General features: G+C 40.2%; 1 protein-coding gene across 1 annotated transcript in view; it reads right to left on the minus strand.

Annotated features, from left to right (window-relative positions):
* LOC137140791 (aromatic-L-amino-acid decarboxylase-like) overlaps positions 1-20,009 on the minus strand; it is a 67,348-nt gene extending 47,339 nt beyond the window's left edge. The window contains 7 exon segments of the mRNA XM_067540365.1: positions 204-270; positions 5,099-5,242; positions 6,423-6,557; positions 10,742-10,861; positions 13,113-13,226; positions 19,810-19,889; positions 19,892-20,009. Of these exon segments, the coding sequence (XP_067396466.1) occupies positions 204-270; positions 5,099-5,242; positions 6,423-6,557; positions 10,742-10,861; positions 13,113-13,226; positions 19,810-19,889; positions 19,892-20,009 (778 nt within the window).
* Between the last annotated feature and the right edge of the window lie 5,805 nt (positions 20,010-25,814).

Genomic DNA, 25,814 nt, shown 5'->3' on the forward strand with positions numbered 1-25,814 from the left:
TATGGCCATCTTACCCTTTAGCGATCTGGTCTGAAAATACAAGTTTGCTACTTGAAGCAATCTGAGAAAACAACTGCAAGTGAAAGATTTATACACGGAATTATTGCATTCGGTCACTGACACTGCATAACACCCAGGAAATGAATCAGCAAGACACTGACTTATATTTAAATTTTAGAGAGAAGCAGCGGGCAATGACTTACAAATAGGACCCAGTTCTAATAGGTTGTCAAAGGAGCAGCAAGGTGTGGTTCCGAGTGTTGCACAAAACTAAAGAGGAAAAAAAAGGCAACACTTTAAATTCAAATTTTCCAGCAATGACATTATTAACTGAGAAACAACAAGCCATAAAGAGCTCAAGGAATAGAAAGAACACAGGTGATTTAGGACATCTGAATGCCTACACATAATTGTACCCTTCTAATCAGTCCCTACTCAACACCTGAATTGCAGTGTGCCATTCTGGATCTAAAACTGTTCCAGGGTTTGTGGGAGTTTGCACAGAAGATTTTGATTGCACATACATCTCCAAACACTAATTTCAGCTATGCAGGTGTCAATCTATAGTAGCTCTACTGAAGGAAATGGAATCAATTCTGATTTATGCTGGTATAGCTGTGCTCAGAATGTGGTTTAAGGAAAAGTTACAGGTGCTATCACAGGCTGTTGATTTTTTCCACAGGCTCTTCTCTTCTAGGGTCATGCTAAACAATCAAACTCCGCTTGCTTCCCTGACTCTTCCTATTTGTGCATGTCTCTCTTCTGAACTGTCTGCAGCACTATGAACACAATGGGCCAAATGCAAATGTGATGTAAATAATGGAGAGAGTTTCACATTAGCAAGAAGATAAAAGTGGGTGAATGTAAGTTGTAATTTTCACTGAGGGGGTGAAAATATGGAGCAATAGCAGGGAAAGCAACCAACAGCAGAGTGTAAGCTAAAGTGTGGGGGTACTTTATCTTGTGTATTACTATTATTCGTATCTGTATAAACATATCCAGGCCCCAATGAAAATGAGGGGCCCTTTTGTGCTAGGTGCTGCATATACACAGATGGTGAGAGACAGTCTATGCATTGGAGAGTTTAGAGTCTCAATACACATGGTAGACAAAGAAAGTATTATTATTCCTACTTTGTAGCTAGCAAATTGAGGTCCAAAGTGATTAATTTATCCCAGGCCTCCCAGGGAGTCTATGGCAGGGCCAGAAATTGAACCCAAATGTCTTGAACCCCAGGCCAGTGCCTTAAGACAAAGACCATCCTTCTTACTATTGGTTGATACCCTTCTACAATCTTGTCCTACTGGCTTGTCTTGGTGAATAAATTACACCAATTTACGCTCTCACAAATTTACCAACATGCAATCACAATGTGAAATGTGTATATGCTATAATAAAAATATATATCAATAGGACATGTACATTTAATTGTCACCTAGTAATCAACCTTGGGAGTAATGGCAAATGGATGATTAAAATTTGGCAGGCCTGATTTAATAGGTCTTTTCAATCTAACTACTGTGAACTTTGGTTGGAAACAAATGAGGTTCTTTAAAAAATGGATATGGCAAACACATGGATATGGGGATTTATTTGCACACCGAGAAAAACTTGTGTACCAAAAGTAAGAGTTCTCAGCCTTTTCCACATCACCATCCCCTTTTCCACATTGGGACCACCTTGATTTCCACTTCCCATTCAGAAATACGTGAAGGACAGGGTGGCACAGCCCTCCGGTCCCTGTTTGCAACCCCTCTTTAGGTTGAAGCACTCCCAATAGGAACCTCTCCCTTTAGGAATTATGTGGTACATTTTTAAAAAAGGGTTGAGGCTTGGTCTCTATTTTACTGGTGTAGTATGCACCCAGATTTTGTACCCACAAATGAACTGAAAATGAACTAGAGTACTTGCATTGCTGGCTATATGATTTGCTTCCACAGTCAGGAAGAAACAGAGATACTCAGAACTGCACCTTCAGTTGAATTATAGGTACAAAAATGGGGATGCAAATTGTGGAGGTGCAAATTGGGCCCTAAAAAGAGAAAGCAGCCTTATGAAAATGGGGCTGTGTCTGTGCACATACACCAATTAGCTCTAGAGAACGATGATTACAATGTTAAGGAACCAAGTCAGGAAATGCCAAAATTACTGTGGCGTGCACACAGTCATAACTCTGCTTCTTTGCACGTATGTATTGTAATTAGGTTACTTCTATTAACTGGAATGGAGTTATTCCTGATTTACACATGTACATTTGAGAGGAGAATCAGGCACATAAAATAGAGGGTTTTTCCTCCCCCTCCCATCCCCATACTCCTAATTAAACCATTTTTGTTCAAGAGACTGCATGAAATTTGAGGGAACCCAGATCTCTGACTCAGGGAACTTAGAGGCAACCCAGCTCTATGATCTCTGTCACCAATTCTTTCTCAGTCAGGGTCCTTCTGCTGAACTTTCTGCTTTGACTCTGCATCTCTCTCTCTCTTGAGACAAGGATCAGTGAATAAGAAGAGTTGAGTAATAAGGTGGTGTAAGATGTTTCTTCAGTAACGTGCGTATCTTTGTCACAGAAACAGAATAAAATAGCTCCAAATTATTCAAGAACAAAAGCACCTGAAAAGCAGAAAAGGGAGCACAAATGGGTTGCATGGGCTACTGCTCAATATGAGAGAGAATGAGCACACCTTTTTGGTTAGGAGGCCAGCAATAGGGATACATGACATCTCAGCTAATCCTTGCTGAGATATTTTATGTATACAAATAAATGGAAGTGGCCATATTAACTCAGGCTGAGCCTATGCTTCCTTTTAAGGCTTGCATTTCACAGCAAAGCGAACAGTGGGGACAACATACAGTTTTAAAAAAGATACCCTTTGTAACAGTGTCACTGAATCTGTAAACAGATTCTTTGACTTCCCTTTTCCACAGCTGAAAAAATTAATAGATGGTGAATATTTCTGAGGGGAGTTCCACAGTGGGTGTGTAGATGAGGTTTGAGCAGCAAAGCAACTCAATTCATTTTCTGCTAGCACATGGAGAGATGGTGCATGATTGCACTTTTACAAAATGCAGAAACAAAACAATGAAGCATGCTGTTAATAAAATCAGAACTGCCTAATGTAATAGTTAAACTAAACCAAACCAACCAAACTTTCCCACTGCATGTTAAAGCTGCTTATACCATTTGCTGTGCTGTACTTGCCCCAGTGGAGGCAACTGAGATCTCCATTACAAATGCATTTCCTCTGCAGCTGGTTCGATGGCACAAGTAAATTATGTAAGCAACCTTAGGGATGCCTGCTTCATTTTGGACAATAATCTTATTGCCACTGGAAGGCAATTGGTGGAATTCACTTGGCTATCAGAACATTACTCAAGTCCTTTTCTCCAAGGCAGGAAAACAGCATCACACTACACTTGGGAAACATCTGTTGTGCTCATGACATAGTCTTTTAACATACCATAAAATCAGAGCCACGAGTAATCAAAATAAATCAATCAAGCAAACAAGCAAATGAAGGATGAGATTTCCAAAAGTGGATAGTGATATAAGGTTCTCAGTCCAGTTTCCAAAAGTGACTTCAGACTGACTTTCACTGAGGCCTAGGTTCCGAAATCACTTTTGAAAATGGGACTTAGAAACCTAAATCATGTAGGTGCTTTTGAAAATTTTACCCTAAGTGAACAGAGAAGACAAAGTATAAGCTACTGTGAATCAAATAAGACTGCTCTGAACAGAAGCTCTATGGAAATGGTATTGTGGATTTGCACATTTGTATTTTCCCAATAATTTCCATATCAAATTTCTTCAGATGACAAGGCAGGGCTTTCTCTAAATGCCAGCTCTGCAGACTCAACATGGACTGTGAGATCCAAGCTGGGCTTTTCCCTTCACTGACAACACTATTGATAGAAGTTTTACTAGCCATAATTATACCCTCTTAAAAATCTAAAAGCTCCATTGTTTTGCACAGATTTGTGCAGATTTGCACAGATGTAAATTATTGGTAATTAGCAAACAATTTTGTTGATGATGCAGAACAATAGACTACTGTTCACTCTCTGCGTGGTGTTAACTCTTCCATGCTAACAGAAGAAAAAAATGTACTAAAAATTTACTGCAGTTGAAAGTGATCACATGGTATTCTGAATTCACACAAGGAACAGATCCTATGAATAAGAACATGCTATTTTTCATTAGTCACTCAAAATGACGACACTTTAAAAAGACAACTGTATTCAGTCTGAAAGATCACATAGTACGAACACTTTCACTGTGCATGAATTCTAATAGGAATGGAAAATAATGTTAAAATCAATAGTGGTGACTTACAGCTCATTACTGACATTTGTCATCTTGTTGAATGGTAATACAGTCTCACTCACACTCACACACACACGTCAGATATAGCCTCACCTTGCTAACATTCAGGGCACACCAAGAGGATTATTTATTTGCTAAAGTAGCATTGAGCGTCTGATGGTTTAGGGAGGTGTTTAGTCTGTTTGCTGATATTTAAGTTAGACATTGTGTCATTTTGGGTGTTGATTTTATATTTTGTCTGACATGGATCTACATGCAATTCATAGTCTCAAAAATAAATACACTAGATTTCCAAACAGCAGTTGGAGGTGTGTGTAAGAGATTATAACATAATATTTCAGTACAGAAAGAAGCCAAGATATTCCCCCACATCAATCCACCTGTCTAGTCTAACATCTCTCCTCCTTTTAAATGCATCTTCTCATTCTGCTTTAGTTTTATTAAAGGACACAGCCTTTATTTGGCAATCCATTGCACACATGATTTGCCATCTGTGGAAAGAAATGTCTCCTAAACCTCCAAAGTGCCTGGGGAATTCAGTTAGTTTCTTTTCTTTTTTCCCCTCCCCTTGCACCCATTGAAAAAAATGTTAAACAGAGACCATATGCAAAGTTCATGTACTGTGGAGAACATTCATGGAATGATCTTCCATATTCTAGTTAGTGTGCAGATCTATATGTTCCTACATTACATACAGTATCATCTGCTCATCTTTAAAGTGGCCTATCAGATGCAATAAATCCACCAGTCAAGATTGTTAAAGCCAGTACTTACAAAGAATGGGATCAGACCAGCAGCTCTGTCTTCATCCAAAGCTTTCTTTAGGGCTGATCCGCGAACAGAAAATTTGTCATCTGAAGGGATATTTTTTATCTTTACTCCACCAATTAATCCAGCCTTTTCCACTGATGAGTGGGCCTGCAATTAAATGGGTGAGTTTTAAAACATGAACCTTCCACAGAAACCTCAGTTTTTAACTCCAACAAACCACAGATAATATTTTTTGAGATCCACAATGTGATGGGGTTGTCCACACTAAAATTTCCAATCAATGAGAGTTGTGCCCTCTCATGCCCAGACTTAACGTCTGTATCGCCATTACACAGTTACAGATCCTGCTACACATGACAATATTCATTTCCCAGTATTTACTCTGTGGTCTACATCCTGCTTTTATTGACATGAACAGCAAACTCCCATTTGCTGCAGTGGCCCTATTTCTGCAATGGAATTTTCTTAAGGGACAATGGCTTTGATAAGATGTATTCTTACGTAGCAACATGTGTAGGAATGCACTTGATGGTAAAGTCTAGCTAACCCTGAAGTCTGGCCATTTTATGCTGCGTAACCAGTGGATTAGTTCCAATTAAATATCAAGCGGTGGGAGCATTCCTCCTATCTCACTGACGTTTAGATAATAAAATGTCATATTTATTGGAAGAAGTGACATTGCTCGGCCCTCTTTGTTAGGATTAGCAGTTTTAAAATGCAAGCACAGCTGAACTGGAAGACCAAAGTTTGCTTTCAGGCAGGGTAAAAGCCTTTCATGATCCTGGCCATGCTGAGAACTCATAGTTTAAGTAAATCTGCTATGTACTGTTCACAGTTAGAAAACAAGGATTATGTTGGGCAAACTTGGATTGATACACTCAGATTTCAGTAGGCTTTTTTTTTTTTTTTAAACCCACTGTAGTTTTTTCAGGTACTAAACCAGGCTTGTTTGTAACTCATGCAGTACATCTTTGTGTGTGTCAACGTCCAAATCAGTCAGTTTATTGGCCACTTATTCATTTTGATTAGCACCTTACTCCACAAACAGTATCTCCATTTACTTTAATGGGATTCCTTGCAGGGCAAAATAAACACTCAACGTGAGGAAGGGAGGCACCATGGGGCTCTTAATCTGTAACATACAGTACAATGCTTTAACCTGTTGCTGTTATTTATTGTTTGGATCAGGGTAGCTCCTAGGAGCCCCAGTCATGAACCAGGCCCCAGTGTGCTTGGTGCCGTACAAAAAGAATGAAAAGATGACTATAAACACTTTTCAAGTAGAATAAACCTCATTATTCCCAGTGTCATTTTTAGATGTACTCACCTGATCAGATGCATAGGCCACCAGCCTGCTCATGATGTCTCCCTCTGTTAGCTCTGGGTTTTCTGATTGGACACATTTGATTATTTTTGTTCTGGCAGCAATCAGGGTAACCAAGGTAGCCTCGCTGGCAGTGCCCTGTGGTGAAGAGAGAGACTCTATGGGACATAGTGAAGGAAGCTTCAAAAGGGAGAGGTCCCGTGATAAAACCAATGTTACCTGTTACATGAGGGAGAAATACTGAAAACAAAATGTTGCATGTTTAAGATCTGCCTTAGAGTGAAAGCTGTACAAAAATAAATGGTACAGATTGGTATCGTTTGAGAACTCATATGATTCCTCACATGCCTGGTAAGAAGCATTGCTAGAAGATGGACACAAATGTGCGCCTAAGATGGTGTCAGATAAACTGTATAATATTATGTTTAAGAAATTGTAAGTGACCATGTAATAAATCTCTGTTCATTTTAATCTTTGCTTCTCCTTTCCTCACTCTTTAGTTTGATGGTTCTCTTCATTTTCTATGCTTGGATGATTTAGACTCCACTCTTAGAATCAGCTCTTTACAAAAAGACCCCTGCACCTTTGTAGAGCCTCACTGACCTCAATGAGCACGCAGGCACAATGATCTGGTTGCAGGAAACGAGTGTCCCCATTCAGGACAGGGACCAGATACTGATCATCTCCATTACATCGGTATAACTAATGAGTAACTTGGTTCCAATTAAATTGCTTTGGATTTACACAAGTGTAACTGAGATCAGAATCTGACCACATCTCTTACTTCTGTAGAGCTTTATGAAAATCGTGGTACTCTATATTATTAATTATAATTTCCTGGGGCAAGAAGTTGATTGTTAGAAACCACATATTGATCAGAAGAGAAATCATTAAGTATAGATTCAATGTAGCTAGCTACTTACTAAAGGTTTGATAAACACCCTTTATTTATCTAAAGTGCACACTGAAATAAAGAATCATCAACACAAGCATAAAAATATTTAAGCTATAGTTGGTTCACAGTAAGTAACTCAGTTTTCATTCTTGCCTGGAATTTTTTATGGTTATTGAGAGGTGGTTTTTGCAGCCAGTAATCTGTCAGTTTTACAAGTGAAATATAGGAAAAGAAACTAGTTGTTGTGTGGTTTCCCCTGTTCCATGCACCAACCAGAAACATGCTGCAAACTTCTTTTTTGCTCTGTGACCATCATTTTATAAACTCATTTTCTCAGGTTTAGAAGTTGTGGAAAGTCTGTACTTAAGGGATAATTTTAAGGTAAATTGTAACCTGAGTGGCTGCCTTGGCAATTTTATTCTGTCCATACATGCCACTGGAGTGAGTGTGTTAGGTGTATTTTTGACTGAGGGGGCCTTGTGACTAGATACAAGTGGGTTTGAAAAGAGAACAAGCATTAATGGAGAAATTTCAGAAACCCAACATATTGTTGTTACACGCACACACAAACTAGCAGGTCTATCTCTGTAAGAGGCATTCATTGATGTCTGGATTTTGTTCTGTTTGTTATATGGGAAATATAGCATTTACTGAGCAGGTTAATTTTTAAATAGATTTTTGCCTTGGAGATTTAGTCTGTGAACTGGATTATTTAATTTCATTATATCTGTTAGATTCTAATTTTAAACAGCTTCATCTTATTCCTACATATTTCATTTTGTTGCATAAAGTGTACTTAATAAAATGATATTTGTTTCTCTAACAAATGTTCCTATCAGTGAATTTTCTACTATACTCTGCTCTGTTACATATAGTGGAGCCTTGGAAACAGGATCTCAATAAATGTCTCCAAAGTAATGAGAGGAAGCAGCCCCTCTTAGCAGATGAGAAAAGATCTTGCAGAAGGCAGAGTCCAAAGGGTTGAAATGTTTAAATGTTTCACTCCCCATTTCCCCCTTTTGGCTGTCACTCTGTTTCCCATACATCCTGTCTTTTTTCATTTGTCTGTATTCATTCTCTCAGTGTATTTTATATGTGTGTTTGCCCTTCTCTGGGGGGCAAGGTGACAGATGGAAGACTAGAGCCAACTGCATAGATTCACATTGCCTCCTACAGGTCCCCTGAGATGTGCATAGATTCAGAGGACCGGTCCCTCTGTTATAGGAGATGGAATCACTGGCTTTTTCTGGGAGGGAACAATCCAGACCCCACCCTGATGAAAGACAGGGCCCTTTGTTTTCACTGAAATGGCTGTTCCCTGTAAAATGTGACCTTTGTTCAGTTCCCTCTGAAACACAAGGAAGATATGTGGGCATCTAGCCATGCTGCCACAACTACACCGCTATTTTTAGCATGCTAACGCAAGTCTAGCTCCAGTATAGAGATACCCTAAGTGATTTACCTAAGGTTTTCCAGGGAATCTGTGGCAGAGCTAGGAAGTGAATCCAAATGTCTTGACTCCCAGACCACTTCCTTAACAACATCCTTCCTCATATGTCAGATCTTGTAGGAAAGTCTATATATCGTGGGAGAAGTGTGTGGCCCATTGGATGAAGAGGAAGGATGGGAGATAGGTACTTCTGAGTTTTGTTATCATTTTACCATACTACGTAATTTTAACATTACTCGGATTTACACAGCACTTTTTACTAAAGGATCTCAAAGTGCTTTAGAACTATTCATTATGTCTCAAAACTCTCCCACGAGGCAGGTAAATTATCATTAGCCACAATCTTCAGATGGGAAAACTAAGACTCAGGTAGGTTAAGTGACTTGACCAAGGCCACACAGTGAGTCAGAGAGGGAGGCTAGTTAAAACCCCCCAGTCCAATACATAGTCTGTTAAACCACAGTGCTCCCCCACCTCACCAAATTAATTGTTCCATCCCTCAATGTCAGTTTCCCCACATATGTAAAGTCACCATGTAAGCATGCACAGCTAGTAGGAAAACAGACCACACCAGGGAGGAAAACACCACATCAGGGAGGGCAAAGAGCCAGCCTCGTATCCTCCTCCTGCCTCCTTACGCATGGAGAATACTTAGTGCAGTCAGAGCGGGAATTGCTAGATAAAGGGAGCTAAGGGTAGTGTTTACTTTGGTGTTTGCCTGAGCAAAAGGCAGCAACTCTGGGACTGACCAGAGCAGAGTTTCCAAGCTAAGAAATGTATATCAGGGTGTCACTGAGCGACACTTTAATAAAAACTTCCCAGTAAAGGAAAGTCCCAGCTTAAAAAAAGCCCTGATAAGATGGATTTAAGCGTGTAAATACAGTCTCCATAAAAACGAATGTCATATAGTTCAAAGTTAAGGTTCCACTTGATGATGAGAAAAGGCCAGACTGTGTAAGAGTGTAAAGTTTAGGTGCCTAAACAATTACAACTCTCCCTGCATATACCTGTCCACTCCATCCTGAAATCATGAGACTTCTTAGGGGACAGCCACGCTGCAGCTGGGAGGCGTAATGCCCATCTTGGGTAGATGATAGATGTACACATGCCAGCTCCGATCAAGCTAGTGCACTAAAAATAGCTTAACCTACCTGAGTCTCAGGATCGCCACCGACGTACAATCTCATCCAAGATCCTAGGCATCTAGCCCGAGCTGTCATGGCCACACTGCTATTTTTAGCTAGCAGAGCAAGCGTGTCTACACCTACCCGAGCTGAGAATTGCATCTCCCAGCAGCAGCATGGACAGACACTTAGTGCCAATATACAATACATGTTCCACAGTGACAATAGGACTCTCATACCCCACTATATTGTACCATATTGATACACAAATGAATGTGCTCTCCATGTGACCAGAGACTATTCTCTAGTTCACCTTCCCTTGATAAAATATCAGCATCTCACCTTTTAAACATCATATACAAATAAGACCAAAGATCACACTCCCAGTCAGGCTTTCTAATACACTTTCCCTGACCTTGGACACTGAAAACGTTATGACTGAAACGTTTCTTTCTATTTACTCTATTAAATGTGACGGTCAAGAGACTGTATGCAGATATTAAATAGGAGGAACGTTTGTTGCACAAACTTGATTTTGCAAATGAATCAGGACCTTTTCAACTCCCACGGAAGTCAAAGGGAAAACTGGGAGCAGAAGGAGGTTCATTGTCTTTAAACTGATCTCTTAGCTGTAAGTACTAATCGTGTGCAAAGTTTCTCTGTGTTGTGTTATGTTCAATAAAGGGCTTCTGCTCATTCTTACAGCCTGTCTCTGTTTCTATGAAATCTGAAGGGGTTCCACAAAGCAGGAACATTTTGATCTTCCGTTCATTAGTGCTTTAGTTGGAAGGTTTTATTAAACAATGAGGACATTCACAGTGACTGCATGATCTGTTTTCTCATTCCATCTTACCTGAATGACTCCTCCACCTTCTCCATCCCTCCCAGCTAAAAACTCTTCCGGCAAATTAATCATCTTTCCCAGCCAATCCAGCATGACAATCTCCAGCTCTGTGCAAGCCGGGCTTGCAGCCTGTATTGGGAAATGAAACAAAGGGAATAAATCAAGTAAAATGGCTTGCCTTTTAAAACTTACATTTGCCAACAGTCTGTGGGCAAACATTGGTCTCTGAGGGTGTCTCTGGAACCTGGGCTTGTGCACTCAGTGTGTCCAAGCCTGTGCTTGAGCGTCCACACTGCACTGCAAACTTGAATGTACACTTGCTGGACCCAGGTCTCAGAGCTGTGCTAACGTGTCCATAGTGCACTCCACAGACCTTCTGACGTGGGTCTGTGGCTTGACCTGAGTCCACACTGCAAAAACACAGGCCTTGACCTGAGTCTTGGTGAGACTTGTGGTCTGATCCACCCCCATATCAGGGTTCTAGCACCCGGGTCCTGAGTGCTTGCTGACCTGAGTCAGACAGATTTGTGTGTGGATGGAAGGGGGCCTGGGCTCAAGCCTGGGCTGAGTGTGCAGTGCACACATACCCTGAGACCCCACAGGGATTTCCCCACAGTTAGATTAAGAGAGCTCATTTGTGTTCCTGTGCTCTGCCCAACCTGGCACACTGTACAGATCATGGGAGCATAGTGCAGAGGAGACAGGAGAGAGTCAGTGAAGAGTCACTCTGCCTGCCCAGCCAGCTGGTTAAGGGGAAGGGAGTTCCCTTATCTCCTTGCTCTTTTAGTAGTAGAGAGTGGAGAAAGCTTGGTGGAAGCACCAGCACGGCAGTGATCGCAGAAGAAATTGCTTGAGGTAGCAGCTGTGTAGTGCTCACAGGAGTGGGTGACCATACTTTACTCCTTCTACATATTAAAAGATCGATGTACCTTATTCTCATTTACACATGACTGTCAAATGTCAAACTAAGGGTCTGCTTCTGCCACACTTACTCACACAGAGTAGTACCTTACTCCATTGACATCAATTTTTAAAATAATCCCTGAACCCAAAACAGTCCACTGCACACACCATTCTCCTCCTGGGGAGAGGATGAGAGAGAGACTGAACCACACATGACAGATATTAGTTGCATCACTTACTGCACTACTGGAAGATGCTCAGGTGATGAAGAAGGTATCAGAACCAAGATAGACTAGGATGCTGCTCTACATGAATAAGAGTGGCAGAATGGGTCCTACTGCACTACCCTGTCCTCTCACTGCTTGATACTAACTGCTCAATGAAGAGTTTATTAGATGGCTTCATTATTTATTTCTATTTGTAAGTGAATTGTCATGCTATGAAAGCTCACAGGCTGATAATGCAGGAGGGTGAGATCCTCACTGTATCTGCAGATCAGGTAGAACAAAGGCAGCAATGCAGGTTTTGCCATGCTGCCTGGCCATAGTGCTTCAGTTCTGACCTGGGAAGAGCACGCTGAGGGCTGAGAGGGTAATGCAATTTCTATAGCCATACAGACTGCCCATCATGATCATGTTTTTTATAGTATGGCCATTTTTCCAGTGGGAACTGACTGAAATCACCAACTCTTGTCACATAGGCCAGCAAACAACCATTTTGTCAGTAACAACTTCCAGTCTCTGCTGATTTGGGCTACATTCAAGCAAGTGAGCAATCTAGAGTTGAAAAGCTCTATAAACCATTAGCAATGAACGGAGACATCCAGTCCTGCCAATGACTTTATTTTAACGCAGGAGCCTGCATTTCCCACATCACCCTCAGCTTGAAAAACTTGTCCTCATAATAAAATATTGTTTTGAAGGACACTTAGTTTAAAAGTAAGTCCACTTAACAATAATTCATTAAAAAAATTCTATTTGTAACACCTAAAATGATTAGAAAAAAGATTAGAAGAAAACAAATATTTTTCAGCTTACATTTGTATCTGACAGGGTTTTGTGTAGTCATATCATTATTTCCCCTTATAGTGTCAATTAATTAGTCAGTGCCCCCTATTGCTTGTGAGTTTCACACTGCAACACAATTTGTTTGAAAAATAGGATATTATGATGCTAAAACTACTGGGAGCTCATTTTTGTGACTGGTAGTGTCCCTTTAGGAAATGAGAATAGACAGAGCGTTTCCCTCCCCACCCATCACTACTGACTGCCCCATCTTTTGGAGAGAAAGCTTTTCATTACTATAGTCATTCCATAGTTGTTATGAAACACTTAAGCACATGAATAACTTTACTTACATGAGCAGACCCATTGACTTCAGTACTGACTATTTACCTAAGTAAAATTATTCACATGCTTGAGTCTTTGCAGGATAGGCCCTTCATGTTGTACAGCAACATTTGCCATGACCAACTTACCCAGGAGAAGGAAAGGCATCCTATACCATCACACAATACATCAGCAAGAAGAGCTGGGAAGGAATTGGTCATAGGGAAGTAGGCAAAAAAGTATGGACTTTGCCAGTGGGTCACCTGTGTTGGACAATAAATATCACTGTTAATTATTATAATGGTACATCCAGATATCTAGGAAACCGTCCTGTTTTCAGTACCTGTTGAAGGTCATGAAGGGCAGGGATTAGCGTTCAGAGACCTAGACTTCACAGGATCATAGAAATCTAGGGCTGGAAGGGACCTTGAGAAGTCACCAAACTCAGCCCCCTGCACTGAGGCAGGACCAAGTAAATCTCTAGACCATCCCTGACAGGTGTTCATCTGACCTGTTTTTAAAAACTCCCAGCGATGGGGATTCCACAACCTCCCTTGGAACCCTATTCCAGAGTTTAGCTATGCTTATAGTTAGAAACTTTAGTTTTTCCTAATATCCATCCTAAATCTGCTTTGCTGCAGATTAAGCACATTACTTCTTGTCCTACATTCAGTGGACATGGAGAACAATTGGTCACTATCCTCTTTATAACAGCCCTTAACATATCTGAAGCTTTATCAGACCCGCTCCTCCCACCCCAGTCTTTTTTTTTTTTTCCTGGAGGCTAAACATGTTAAGATAAAGGTAAAGAAAATTTCATCTGAAAAGCCTATTCTTGCCAGTCCCGATTTTGACACAATCTTTGAACTCTACTCAGAAGCATTAGACATCGAGTTAGGTGATGTTTTAATGAAGTGAGGCGGAATAAGAGAACACCCCATTGCTTTCTTAGGCACCCACTGAGCAGAAAAGGAATGGTATCCATAGTGTGGGCAGTCAAGAAGTTACAGCCCTGTCTTTTTAACAGGAAATTCAGGGTACTAACTGACTATTCTCCACTCGTCTGAGTAGACAGAAACGAAGGCATTAATTCTAAGCTACTATGCTGGAGCATCATACTCCAAGAATATGACATGGAGATTGTACATATTAAGGGGAAAGAAAAGATTGCGGCTGATGCCTTGTCCAGGAAGGAGTGCTCTGACCCACTGCATATGGTCCAGACAGAGCTGATCTTACTGCAGTTTTGTAAGGGGGGGGAAGTATGATCCTAAGCACTTCTGTATTCACACCTTACACACTACTGCAATGGTGTTCATACAAAATATGCCTTGTAAGGTATCATTTGGAAACAAATGACACACCGGTCATTAATATCATTGTAAAACGCATGTTTTAACCTTATATGTGACATTATTAATCCCCTCTTATAATGTTACTAAAACATATTTAAGACAAAGACAGCCTAGTGTCTTTGGTAAAGGTGATAAACAGGTCTTTCCTAGACAAAGGAATGTGGGTTTATCTCAATGTACATATTGGCTATGAACAGAGCTATCAAACTAAACCATCAGGGATTGTCTTGAGCCTGAATTTGAGAGAGAGAGAATTAATATGGTTCCTGCACCCTATGGAGATACTGCAGATTGAATTCCCAGGAGACCTTCCTAACACTGAGAACAAGGGACACAGAGAAAAGTCCATCTTTATTTTTCACCTAAGACAACAAAGGAAACCAGCACTTCATGCTTCTGTAAAAGGTCCTGATTAAGAGATAGTCAGCCATACTAGACAAAGAATAATTGGTGAGAGAAACGACCTTAAACAAAGACTGTACCTTGCTAAATGAAGTTTTAGACTCTTAGATACATGTTTTCATTTCTATTTACTTGTAACCATCTCTACAATGTTCTCTCTTTTATTTGGCATCACTTAACCTATGTCCTGTTGTTAATCCACTTGTTTTATTTTAATCTAAACCAACCCAGTGCTGTGTTTGAATTGAAATAATTGTTAACTCCAGTTCATGTGACAAGCTGCTGGGTATTGACTCTTTAAAGGAGCAAACAAATTTATTATTTCTCTGTCTGGTCTAGGAGAAGGCTGAACACTTCAGGGCAGACCATTTAGGGGAAATTCAGGACTGGACATGTGCTTGGGGGTCACCCCTGGAAGTATCAACTGAGGCTGGTGGAAACCAGGGTGAGGCTGTTGTGTTGTAGCAGGCCACTGGGGTCAGAACGCTGAACCAGGGCCACACAGCACACAGACACTCGAGATACTGCATTTAAGACACCCAGACATACAGGCCAGACAGAGACACAATCTCTTACAAGTCTGGATTGCCCCCCAAAATGTGGCACCTCTTATAGCAATTTCATCTAGACCACATTTCCCTAGTTTGCTTATGAGCATGTCATGTGGGACTACATCAAAAGCTTACTAAAAACCAAGATGTATCATATCTCCTGCTTCACCCCATCTCCTAGGCTAGTCATGCTGTCAAAGAAGGAAATTAGGTTGGTTTAGCATGATTTGCTCTTGACACATCCATTTTGAAAATTCCTTATAATCCTATTATCCTCCAGATATTTATAAATTGATTGTTTAATAATGGTGGGAGCAGAGACTCACGCTTCCCATAATGCCTTTCCTTCATCCCTTTCAAGTTTTCCAATATTTAACTGATTCACTGTATCTAAAGAATATCTAACTTACCTTCACCCAAATCCTCGGGCGTGTCTTGTCATTAATGATATGATCATAGTGAACAGGAACTGGCTGAATATGTAAAGAGTTAGAGGCATTGGAAACATTGTTACACAGGACCACCCAAATCTGGCAAAACAAGTTAAGGCCTGACTTTTCAGTTAATAGTAATGTAGGGCTGCGTTTAAGAATTCCTTCAACTTCAACTGGAGTTGAGGGTGCTCAGAATTTGGAAAAATCAGATCCAAGCTGTCTTGAACTGGGACATCCAAAACCTGGGGCATCCAAAGTCACTGGCCACTTCTGACAGGTTTAGTCTTACCTATTACAAAGGGAAGGGATCCTGCCTTTATGACATGGATCACTTGGAAAGTACAGTATATGTTATAAATGTTCTAAGTTTGCCACTTGAAAGCAGCACCGTGTCGCCCGGTGGCATCTGTTAGTCCCTTAATTCCCCCCCTTTTTATGCCTTTTAAATAGCCGTGGCTTGCCTCATGGGTAATATTGCCCCAAAATACAACTCAACAGCTACATGGGAGGAGGTTTGTGAAAAAAGGATAAAGAGCTGTGCAATAGGCCATAAATACGCTCACTTAAAGAAGGGAAAGATCTATTATGTCACCTAATCCCTTTCCAATAGGGGATAAATCTTTAATTAAATACACAGTTCACATTTAAATAGTTCAGAATCTAACCATTAAAAAAAAACCCAGAAATCTTAAACCCCAGGTTCTAGCTGATTAAGGGTTAGACTAGGGTCTTCAAGGGGGACCAATCAGGGCTGGAGCTATAAGCCTACCCAAAAATATTTAAGATGTGCAAAACTATTGCTCATTTGTAGCCTTTTACATGAAAAACACCCCTGAGTTGTGTGTGGCGTTAATTCCAATTGTTTGCACATAATTACAAGATGAAAGATTCACATGAAGAATGAATGCCACAGAAACTCCAGCAAAAGGCTCAGTTCTTCCTAACAAAAAAACTCCCATCGTCACCAATCTCAGACCCAGGTGCACAAATTCATGGTGACATTCATAATCAGCCAGCAAGGCAAGTGCTTATCACCAGAGCTATAATCCTGCGTGATCCTTAAAACGACGTGACATTCATCCTGGGTTAATCAAGTTAAACTGCCTACTAGCTGCAAGCCATTTCCATGATGAAACACAGTAGAGTCTAGCTGCACCACAGCATGAAAAGAAAAAGGACAATAATTCTGACCCCAGTGGGGCTGCTACCCTGCAAAAAGCCACTGTGCATCTGTGGAAGTTGCCACATGGGCATTGACACATTTATGCAAATGTCAAAAAGAATGTGGTAGAGCGGGTGCTTGTTTTATTGTCAGCCTCACAGTGATAAATAACAGTGACGGAGGGGGTGAGGAAAGAGAAATTGCTACAAGTGCCTCGGGTCCAAGAACACTAAGCCTGAGACCACTCAGAGATATTTATCTGTTGGATTTCCCCTAATCTCTGCCAAGTTTTTCTGTCATGTGCTTTCTTCAGCAAAAAGACCTTTCCTATAAGAATTAAATCCTACAAGGATTAAACCCTTGGTTGTTGTGTGGTTGCACCTGCTGTTGAACTTGGTCACTTTGGGCCACCACAAAGGGGGAGGGATCTGTTTCAAATGGAAGAAATAGCCATGATCATATAGTGAAAACTCTCCTTTGAAACTGCCTCTCTCAATTAACTAATTTAAGGGGGTTCCCAAAAGAAGGTTTACTCCTTATTGACTCACAGAAGCCTACTGTTCTGTTGTGTGGAGGTTGAGAGGAGTAAATATTCAACACTATCTTATGATGCCATTGATTCTTGTCATTCTGAAGTTTGCAGTGGAGCCCTCACTGTTCTGCCTATGGAATGACTGTGTGGCAGAGATCACCACACAGACCCATCAAAATACATTTGTCTTATTCTTACAGTGGATATGGCATGAAACTGGCAGTTAGGACAGTTGTGTCCCATTCTCAAATCTGCCACTGACCTGCTGTATGACTTCAGCCATATCATTTTACCTTTCTGGGCTTCCGTTTCCACCAAAGGGTAATGTGAATATATTGAATATAGCAATCTGTAAGGTGTTTTGAGTACTCTCATTGAAAACTACTGTCTACAAGCCAAGTATTATTGCAAGGAGTTTCAGTGATTTTGGGGTGGAGAAGTGCTGAGGGGAAGGAAGGGAAATCATTTGCATCTTATCTCCCACCGCATTAAAAAAATACTAACAACTGTAAACGGATAAAATCCTTCACAGGATAACACAGAATGTTACATATGTGCCCGTATAAAGAAATTGTGGGCAATTTCTACTATTCTGTATTTGGTCCATAATGTATTGCCTGGCCAATATTTGGTGAGACTTTGGTCATTAAGATATATAAGACATGCAGAGTCAAAGTTACTGTGGGAACCTTGATTCAGAATTTTCTGGCATTTATGTGACTAAATTATCAACACTGATAAACCAATCAAGTGAAATGTTAATCAGAAAATGTCATTTCATCTGGGCTATGTTGATTCTGATGAAATTTCCTTTTGAAAAAAAATTGGAACAAAGTGGTTTGATTATGCTATTCAGTGTAATATTTTGATTTTTAATTCTGAAAAGACTGTTTCAAATTTAAATTTATACAAAAATATCAAAATCAGAATGAAACATTTCAGTTTTATCAAAACTTACCATTCTGAATGACCCCAACATATTCCATTTAGTAGAAAATCTCAAAGGTTTTTTTTTGTTTTTTGTTTTTTTGTTCTGAATTGAAATATAAACAATGTTGAAAATGTCAAAAATGCTCATGGAATGGACATTCCCATTCCTGAACAGTTCTAAATTTAATTAATTACATAAAAATATATGTGGCAAATCCTCAGCTGGTGTAATTGGCATTGAAATCAATGGAACTGTGACAATTTGTACCACTGAGCATCTGACCCACAGGGTATATACAAGACTAAACCTAGACACCCATATAATTATATTGCTCAATATAGGTTTATAGAGAGAAAAGACTACATAGGTAACTGTGAGCTACGGTTCCACACCTTGGCCACAATTCTCTTACTCACAATGGTTTTGCTATGCTTATCTCAGCTGTATTTAAGGCTTGATCATTGACCTTAGTGGAAAGACTCCCACTGAGTTCAGTGGAAGTTTTGCCTGTGAAAAGACAGCAGGGTTGGCTCCATAGCAAATAGATAAAGCATATCAGATGAACAAATATTTACATTGGCAGATGAAAAGGGATAAAAATTAGCACAAAAATATACTAAACAAGATTACACTACAAGAGTTCCATCCATGTTTAGCATTAGAACAGTAATAAGAATTTTATCTATCTCAAAAGAGGCTATATAAGTTTCAGAAATAACTCCAGTTCATTCCTGTGTTAGAACACAAAGGGAAATCCCAGACTAAAGAGTTTACTAACCACTCACTCACCTTTGAACCTGCCCAGACACTTTGAGAAACAAGCTCATGTTTAAAAGAAGAATGACAGCTAATCCTGACTGGGATAACAGCAAAAGGGAGTCAGGGAGTTGAGCCACTGCCAATTGCTGTGTCTTGCATGGTCAGTTCCAACACTGATCCAGAAGGTGATATTTAGATAAGGGCCAACTGCATTAAAAGATGTTGGAAGAAGCCAACATTTATGAGAGTAAGTTAACAGACCAAATAGGTGGAAAAAGCTTTTCTAGTCAAACTAGTAATAAAAAGAAAAGCCACATGAAAGTCTTGATATTTAAACAAGAAATTCAAACACGTGTTTTGTGTACTGCACGTTTGGGATAAAAATCCTGGTTTATAAAAGATCTACTGTTCCTTATGAGTAAAAAGCATATTAACTATAGATCAGATCAAGATGAAATTGATGAAACATGACTTTTCCAATCCTATCTAGGATTGAGGAGATTAATTCCAAGAACAGGCCCACTTGAAGCACAAATATAGGAGTGATTGTTTCTGATAAGAATAGAAACGTTCATTGTGTCAAGTGCTTTGTCATATCTATGTATAAAAAATTAGGATGCAATCCTGGCCTTATAGAAATCAATGGGAATTTTGCGACTGGCTTCAGTGGGGCCAGGATTTCACCCATCGGCTGTAACTCTCTTTTCCAGATGTTCTTACCCCTGGCATAATTATCCTTTCAACATCTTTAAGGACATCCTCAAAGCTCTCAGGTTCCTGAGGTGCAGAATCTGGAATGAGGGCCTCAGGTATCCTGGTTCCACATCAGGATAGACCTGTCTCTTATCTAACTGCTCGAAGTAATCCGCAACGTAGTTCACCACCTCCTTCCCTCTCTTCCGAAACTCTGTTGTATCCATGCGAGCTGGTGTTTTAATTGTCAATATCAGAGAAACCTAAGGAGAAAAGGAGTCACTTTTGAAAGAATCTCTTAAAATTGGCCACTTATTTAGGGGTCTAAACTAAAGATGGCCTCATTGTAAAAAAAAATCTAGCCCATTCTTAGTTTATTAGTATGCATATATCACCCACACCCATTCAGTGTGGCATTCTGCCCCCCATGATGGGCAGCGGGAACACAGAGAGGTTGATGAGTCCACTACAGCTTTTATTAACAAGTCTGTACACCTCCACCATTTTGTCGACAAAAGCTGACTTTTGTCTACAAAACTCTCTAGTGTAGACCAGCCCTGAATCTTTTAGCTCAGGCACTGTAGTCTAATCCATTAAGATCCAGAGATATATATCACACACACACACACACACACACACACACACACACACAAAATCCGTTCAGTTGTAGCATTATACAACATATATGATACTGTTTCATATTAAAAGACAATGAATAGACAGAGAGGGTTTCATGCTTTCCACAATAATTTTAGTGTTGTGTTCCACTCCCCCTGTCAGTGTTATATCCACTTTTTGCTTTAGGTCATAGCTTAATTTTAAATTCATTGAGGCAAGGACCCTCTGTTTTCATTCTGCGTTTGTACAATACATAGGACAATGGGACTCTGGTCCTTAATGGGAACCCTAGGCCCACCACAATTAATTATTAGTAGTAATAAAGAAATAAAATATAGTGATTATAATAATAATCAATAATGGTAGGAATGAGCTATACTCTGAGAGAGCCTGATTCTGTAATCCTTGCACACACAAAACTTCCACTGGTGCGGTGCCAATGTAGGTTTTGAGCACTCAGATAATGCAAGGTCAGACCCATTGTACAGTGCTTAAATGGTCTCAGAGTTCTTTACACTCACTCATTTGTATTCACGGAGTTGTTTTCTCAGTATCCAGAGTGGAACTGGTTGGTGAAACACAGGTACGCATTGTGAAAACAAGTGATTTTCTGCTTTCCTCACATACAATCAGGTATTAGCTTTGTAAGAGATTGACTATATTGGGAAAAACCTGAGCATCACCTGGTTAATAGAATGCAAGTAACTTACTTAGATATAAAATATCTGTGTTGGAAGTTCACGACTGGCTAAGGTCTTGAAAAGAGGTAGAATCTTTTGGTTCAGTAATTGTGGTCTTTATAGTATCACAGCAAGCACTGTCTCATATACTGAAAAAGAAAGAGATCACTAATAAATGCCCACCTCGGATAAATCTGTTGATGCTACAAAAGAGGATCAGAAGCTGTGTGGAACATGCTACTGTCATGTAAGAGTGCTGTGGTAAGGAAGGCAGGGTTCTGGGCTGCCGGGAGCTACAGCCTGCAGTCAACACCAGACTCTGGTTGCTGTTGTGTTAGAGTTATGTAATCATAAAACACAAATCATAGAAGTGCTTAATAGCAGCTCTGTGCCTTACTGAGATGACATTACTGGAGCTAGCTTAGGACCTCTCTCCCTGATCTTGTATCTAGACGTTCTTAGCTTGCAAAAAGTAAATTACTGTCATCAATATGGCTTCTTTTTTTATATGGTTCTGATGGCCAATCTTGAGGTTGATCTCCCATTTGAAAGACAGTCACCGAGCAAACAGTATGTCTTCTCTGCAATCCAAGGGCTTTATTGCTCAGCATTATCATACAAATATCAAACAGGCCATTGCCACATGGTTACTGTTTGAAATTCTGTCACACTGTTTGTAAAGAAATTAATGTAAACCATTAGCCAGTATATACATCTGCTGAAATTATACAGCTCAATGGTAAGTCTGATGTTTTCTTAGTTTTCTCTAAAAGCAAACTACGTATTTTATTGTTTGCAAAATATCCGCAGCATGGCCCTCAGTTAGTACTGCCTGTAGCCATTTTCTGATTGTTTTATAAGCTTATAAATTCATAATTATAGCATACTTTAAAAGCCACATGAATAGTAATACCTGTTATTCTCTTCCCAGTCTAAAACTTCAGGGAGATGGGAGTTGTAGTCAAAATTTTAACCTTTGTATGCCAAGTTAATGGGAGTTTTGCCTGAGTGAGGACCATGTTAAAAAACTGAGTAAAGACTTTAAAATTTAGCTTTGTATGAATAAACCATGGTCAGTGCTGAATAGTTGATTTCTTGTATACTTTTAAACATGGATTAGTTCAGTTTAATGCCTCATTTGACATTTGTATGTCCAGTGAACCATCCACCACCACAAGCTGTCCGTTCTTCTGCTTTTTCTGAATGTAAAGTGAGTTTTAACACAAATTTCTTTATGTGACATTGTCTTTTCCCAAAATACAAGTTAAAGGACATCAATTCAGCAACATTCTATGTATACACAAATAAATTGATATTTTCTCTCATCATTTTAATACTATAGTTATTAATGTGTGACATCTTGTAAATAAATTTTCCTTATAACAGGATTTTCTTTGGGAGCTGACATTTCTTTCAATTCAAAGGTATCTTTGCACTTATGAGAATAATCCTATATAGAATCAGAAAATGATATAATTAATTCACTTCTGTGTTAATGGCATTAGTTGTGTTCTGGACACTTATTGCAACTTAAGCAGTGGGGCATTAGATCCAAAGTTTGGAGATATTTGGATCCAATTGCAGATCCAAATTCTTGTGGGTTAGGCTCACCTTCTACTAAAATGCAGATAATGATTTGGGGTGAAATTCTGACCTTATTGAAGTCAACGGGAGTTTTGCTGTCAACTTTAACGGAGCCAGGATTTCACCCCTAGAGTATATTAACTTTGATTTGAGATATAGAGTTTACTCAGGACCTACAGGGATTTTACTTTCTCACTAGAGCAATGAGAAAGAAATCTTCATTAGGTGAGCATAGCCAACTTGATCAATATCTTCTCATTACAGGAGATCTGGGGATGGATGATCCTTCCCATTTTCCGTATTTCTATTCAGCCTATTTAATTGTCTCTACCCACCTTATTCTCGGTTACAAAATTCACTTTTCACTTATACAAATTTTAGTTGTAATTTGAAGACGCAATGGGCCTTTGCACAGGGGTGAAAGGATAGTAATTAGCCAACCCTCTATCCCATAAAAAAACCAGAGACCATCCTTTTTGGGGAATCACAAGCACCACTCTATCTCTGTGCCTTTGGGGATGCAAATAGCCCCAGAGTGCCATTGCTGTGCTACCCGTAGCTACCTGCCCGGGAAGCTGTCCAAAGGCACCGACAGAGCAAGCTGCACCATCCAAATGGATAGTATAGCCTGCAAACTGTGTGTGCCAGGGAGCTGGAAGAAGTGTTGTGCTTCCTGGTATAGGCTAGCAGCAGATTACTCCAAGCAATGGGAAAGCAGGGAGGAAATTATGCCTAGGATGGATAAATCTGAGGCAAAATAGGGCTAATCCTGGGATGCTTTCAGGTACAATCTAGCCCAGCAAAAAGAGTTTTGTTGGTTTATGTGCTAGTTCTAAAATTTCAACATTTATTTTCATCACAAATCATGACAGAGAGTGGACATTTTTTGTAGAATGGAATGTTCTGAAATGTTTTGATTCAGAAACATTAAAATGTTTAGTTTCATTATTGAACTGGGTCCACTGTGGTCCCTCATGCGAGTTGCAGTTCTGGTGCTTCATGCTCCCATTCTTTGTATGGGCTAGGCTTCCTGGCTGCATTATTTTTCCCCTGATGCACCATGACAGTTAAAGGAGATGGGAGACCACAGAGCATTATGGGATATGTAGTCCAGCGAGGGATCCTAGCTCATAGGGTGTGTCTACACAGGAACTACACACCCGTGGCTGGCACACGCCAGTCCACTGGGTTTCCAGTGCTTGGGCTGCAGGGATGTTTCATTGCTATGTAGACTTCTAGGCTCAGGCTGGAGTTGAGGCACTAAGACCCTGTGGGGTGGGAGAGTCCCAGAACCCACGCTCCAGCCCAAGCCCAAAAGTCTACATTGCAATGAAACAGCCCCACAGCCCGAGCCCCATGAGCCTGAGTCAGCTGATATAGGCCAGCCACGGGTTTTTCTTTGCTGTGTAGACTTACCCATAGAGGAGAATGAGTGCATGAGACACCTGAATTACAACTCTCTGGGACTGGCCCCTTGCCTTAGCTTGGCCCTGGGCTACACTTACCTGGAAATTCGGTGTCAGTCAAGGGCAGTTATGCAAGCTACACGGAGTAGTTTGCGTAACTCCCATCGACTGCTGTGCTTCCCTTCTGTGCGCCGTCTTCATTGCACTGTGCTGACGGGAACCGCATTCCCCTCGACGCAGCACTTCACCACTTGAGGGGATGGATTTACTGCATCAACTTCCTGATCCATTGAGCAGGTCTACACTGACCGCTCAATCAATCCAGAAAGATGGATCTGACAGTGGCAACTTTGCCGCCGTCATTATAGACATACCCTTAGTCAGTTGCAAGGCTTTTGCCAGCTCCCTTCAGGTGAACAATCTTCCCATTTAGACTTCCACTCTGGAGGGTTCAGCAGGCCAGTCTTCCCCTATGAGTGTCTGTCTGCAGTGATGGAGGAGGCAGACTTTATGCTGACAACTAGACAAAACTGCACTCTATGGCAGACTATTCCATCACAGTGCAATATTACCAAAAACTGTTCTACTTGAGCTTCATTTGTCTCCAGTGATTCAACAGAGATGTATGACCATGTGTCACCATCATATATCATCTGCTGTTGGGGGTCCAGTCATGCTCCATTAGAGGCAATGGAGTTTAGTTATTGACTTCAATGGGAACAAGAAAGAACAGTATCTCTGTGCTGCTTGGACTTGGGGGGAGAAGGGGAAAGCTTACTAGGCATAAGCAAAAGGTCCCCAGTGCTTAGCCTGAGCTGGCGCTACAGGTCATACAGAGCTTGCTTATTATAGAAGCTTCTATTACAGTTTGAAATTTAAGATTGTAATTCATTTTATATACATGTTTACCTGCTATAACTTTGTAAATAACTCGTTTCCTTTTCCTGCTTAATACATCTTTATATAGTTTATTATAGGATGGCTACAAGTGTTGTGTTTGCTGTAAGATCTAAGGTGCAACTGACCTGGAGCAAGTGACTGGTCCTTTGGGACTGGGAGTAAGTTGAATATTGTTGTGATTTTTGATGTAAGGGACTATCTATCACAAAGATACACTCACCTGGGTGATGAGAGAGATGGAGTACCCAAGTGGACTATCTATGATTCCATATTTAGGCTGTTATAGTGCCTAAATATAGTGCTGTTATAGTGAGGAGTTTACATTTGATAATTGGTTGGTGAAATCTAAAGACAGAACTCACAAACAATTTGAGGATTGTGCCCTGCTTCCTAACAGTCTGCCCTGAGGTTGGCATTCACGCTCTTGAGTCACTGCAGCTAGCTGGACACCTGAACAAGAGCTCTGTGTAAGCTCAAATGCTTGTCTCTCTCTCTCACATAGAAATTTGTCCAATAAAAGATATTACCTCATCCACCTTGTGTCCTTAATATCCTGGGACCAACACGGCAACAATGATTCTGCAGCAAGGTCAGTCACTGCATGGCATTTACATTATATATATATATATATATATATATATATATATATATATATATATATAGACCAATAACAGTCTCTCTCTATAAAATTAAAGTTCTTTAGTTTTTAGATTTTTCCTGAGTATATCATTAGATATTGTATTGTACGCTACCACCTACGCTTGACATTATAGCCTTTTATCACCTTGACCAACCAGTATACTGCCTTATAATTAGAACATTACAACAAATTGACATTTTATCT

Source organism: Emydura macquarii, unplaced genomic scaffold (assembly GCF_026122565.2).
Source record: "Emydura macquarii macquarii isolate MOO-44397 ecotype Brisbane River unplaced genomic scaffold, CSIRO-AGI_Emac_v2 contig_3, whole genome shotgun sequence".
Taxonomy (NCBI): domain Eukaryota; kingdom Metazoa; phylum Chordata; order Testudines; family Chelidae; genus Emydura; species Emydura macquarii.